The sequence below is a fragment of the Pleurodeles waltl genome, chromosome 5 (assembly GCF_031143425.1).
Source record: "Pleurodeles waltl isolate 20211129_DDA chromosome 5, aPleWal1.hap1.20221129, whole genome shotgun sequence".
In the NCBI taxonomy this organism is placed as follows: domain Eukaryota; kingdom Metazoa; phylum Chordata; class Amphibia; order Caudata; family Salamandridae; genus Pleurodeles; species Pleurodeles waltl.
The window spans coordinates 1,759,947,794-1,759,951,025 of NC_090444.1; the positions used below are offsets into that span (position 1 = coordinate 1,759,947,794).

The following is a 3,232-nucleotide window of genomic DNA, read 5'->3' on the forward strand; positions in this document are numbered from 1 at the left end:
TTATATATGCTGTGTACTCTGCTGCAAGTTTAACATTTCCATAATGTGCTTTAATAATACTTAGGGCAAGTATGTTATCTGACTACATTCGGTTCCTATTATATTTCTGCAATATTGGCTGCTAAGTTAATAATGTTTATTACTGATTTCAGCACCATGCCGGTCTCACTTGCATGAGTGTTTAAGCATTGATAGCTACAAGTGCCTAAGAATGTCTATTTTGAGAAACAGGCTGGACTGTTTTATTTAATGTTATAGTAGATAAACCCTTAGGCTCACTCTTCACGAGACCTACCTAGAGTAAGCAAGTTGTTCTAACACCTTATCAAGTTTTAATTATCGCCTTGCAGAAATACCGAATCCGGAATACCAATTATCACTATATTTTCAAGGCAAGTGCATATAGGTAAATGTAGATTTAGTGTTCTTCACTTCACATCTACGTACTTTGAAGATACATATACGTCATCAAGTCATGTACATACTATATATAGTTACATATACATATATATACACGTGTGTGTGTGTGAGCACGGGTGTGTGTGCATGTCTGTGTGTGTGTGTGCGCGGGTGTGCGTGCATGTCTGTGTGTGCATAGAAGTTATTTTTCTAAGAGTTACTTTATATTTTGCCACTGTTTTTAAACTAATGACCTACACGAAATGTAGTTAACTTCTAAGATCAAGCATAGTATTGATTGATATTTTTTGTAAAGACCAAAATAAAGTCTTTACGCTTGAAATGTAACCTTGTACATCTGCAGGTGAGAGGGTGCCCGTGTCTGATGGTTTTTCTGTCTTGTCACCTGAACCCTATAGAGGAGCCGTATTGCTTTTCAGTTAAACGTGTAGGTGTTGAGTTACTCATAAAACAAGGTGAAACATGCTGTAACATAGGCTCGCTACCTGCTTTTATTCAAAGAAGGATTTTTAATTTATCTGAATAAGAATGTGCCGGCTAAAGGCACTGCCGTCCAATGCAAGGACTGTGGGACAAAACAATTTGAAAAAGAGCCAATTACTAGATTTTGCTCCGGACGCCTGGCTCTGGTCCCACTGGGGGATGTTTGTTAGCTGGCCTGCTGCAAGGGCCACACGTCGATTCACCTACACGCCAGCGGTAGCAGAAGTGACATCACAAGCCCTTTGACCGCCACTTACACTCACTCGCATTTACTTACACATACACAGAGATTTACAGTTACATACACTCTCTCTCACATAAACACACTCTTACTCGCAAGCACGCACTCAACATACATTTAAAACACTTTACATCGCTTCAGCTGCCATGGAAAGGGGGTATTCCAGCTAATTGCACTCCACTTTTATTACACTAACAGTGACTAATATATTAATCACTATTACTGTAATAAAAAAAAATGTGCAGCAAACAAACCTTGGAACCCCAGCTGATGCTCATATGTACGAGCTGCCCCTGTGCTCCTGAATTTGCCCCTCTCAGCTCAGGGGGTCGCAAAGGCAATTGCAGGGGGTGGCACGGAGCAAACCAGGGGTCGCAGCTGCGACCCCCCGAATGACGTCCGCGCGAGGCCGCCTCACCTGGCCGCCAGGGGGCGCCCCCTCTCGTCCCACCGGAACCCTCTCTCCGGGAAGTGACTTCACGCACCCCCTCCTCCCCCCACCCGGAAGCGGGGCGGGCCCGGGTCCTGCCGGGCGGCGGCGGTGGCGGCGGTGGCGGAGACTCGCGCAGAAAACCAAGATGGCCGCGAAGTCGGACGGCGCCCGGGCGGGCAGCGGCTTCGCCCAGCTGCACAACCTGGACGAGGCTGCGGGGCCCGGCGAGGGCGAGAGCAGCTCCCTGCACATCTGCCACTGCTGCAACACCTCCTCCTGCTACTGGGGCTGCCGCAGCGCCTGCCTGCGCTCGCTGCTGGGCGGCCGGAGGGGCGAGGAGCCGGGCCCCACCGCCGCCCCGGCCCCGCACCGGCCCTGGCTGGACTGCCTGTGGATCGTGCTGGCCCTGGCCGTCTTCTTCTGGGACGTGGGCACCGACCTGTGGCTGGCGCTGGACTACTACTGGCGGAGGGACTACACCTTCTTCGGGCTGACGCTGTCCCTGGTGCTGGTGCCCTCGCTGCTGGTGCAGGCGCTCAGCTTCCGCTGGTTCGCGGAGGATTACGGCGGGGTCGGGCTGGGAGGCGTGCAGGGGCTCAGCAGCCGGGGGCCCCCCATGATGGGCACCACGGGCGCCGCCGTCAGCCAGGTCCGGGCCACCATCACCAACCCCGGGGCCCTGGCCTTCTGCAGGCTCTCGGTCTGGGTCTGGCAGGCGGTCATCCACATCCTTCAGCTGGGGCAAGTGTGGAGGTAAGGCTGGGTATTGGGGTGGCTTACACGAGGTGCGGTGGTGTCTGGGCACTGTTGGGGTTTCTGATGGGGGTGCCAGGGCGCTGATCGGGGCTTCTGATGGTGTGCCAGGGCACTGACGGGGTTTCTGATCGGGGGTGCCAGGGGGCTGATGGGGCATCTGCTGGTGTGGCAGGTCGCTGGCGGGGTTTCTGATGGGATGTGCATATGTTTCATCAATGCCGGGATTTGCAATGAGGTGTGGGGTGTCTGGGCATGGCTGGGGGTTCTCATGGGATGTAGGGCACTGCTAGGGTGCCTGGTCACTGCTCGGGTTTCCGATGGTATGCGGGGTGACTGGGCACTGCTGAGCTTCTGATGGGGTGTAGGGGAGTTTGACACTGATCGGGTTTCTGATGGGATGTCTGGGCACTGCTCTGGTTTCTGCTAGGGTGTAGGGGTGCCCGGGCAGTGCCTGGAATTCTGCTAGGGTGTGGATGTGTCTTGCTCTGATGGGGTTTCTGATGGAGTGTGCAGGTGTTTCATCACAGCTGTTCTCTGATGAGGTGTAGCGGTGGTTGGTAACTGCCGGTTTTCTGGCCAGGAGAGACCAGCGCTGGGTATCGCTAGTGGCGAGGTGTTTAGTCACTAAGATGGAGTCTTGTTATTTTCGGGGTTTCTGATGAGGTGTGGGGTTGCCTGGCCACTGCTGGGGTTTTTCGTGAGGCGTGTAGGTGCCTGGTAACTGCTGGGGTTTCTGAGTTGTGGGGGTGCCTGGTAACTGCTGGGGTTTTGGATGAACTGTGGAGGTATCTGGTAACTGCCGGGGTTCCTGTTGAACTGTGGGGGTCTGCTCGCCACTGTTGGGGGTCACCTTTGCTGAGATACATTTTCACTGCTAATGGGGTACTCTCCATACTAGT

General features: G+C 53.3%; 1 protein-coding gene across 1 annotated transcript; it reads left to right on the top strand.

Annotated features, from left to right (window-relative positions):
• The first annotated feature begins 1,704 nt into the window (after window positions 1–1,704).
• Window positions 1,705–2,350, top strand: LOC138296751 (XK-related protein 6-like). The gene has a single exon (XM_069236162.1). The coding sequence runs from the start codon at window positions 1,723–1,725 to the stop codon at window positions 2,332–2,334; it is 612 nt and encodes a 203-aa protein (XP_069092263.1). The 5' UTR covers window positions 1,705–1,722; the 3' UTR covers window positions 2,335–2,350.
• Window positions 2,351–3,232: the final 882 nt, after the last annotated feature.

Excerpts from the sequence above, each read along its gene's own strand:
- LOC138296751 (XM_069236162.1), top strand. The coding sequence starts at position 1,723 with ATGGCCGCGAAGTCGGACGGCGCCCGGGCGGGCAGCGGCTTCGCCCAG.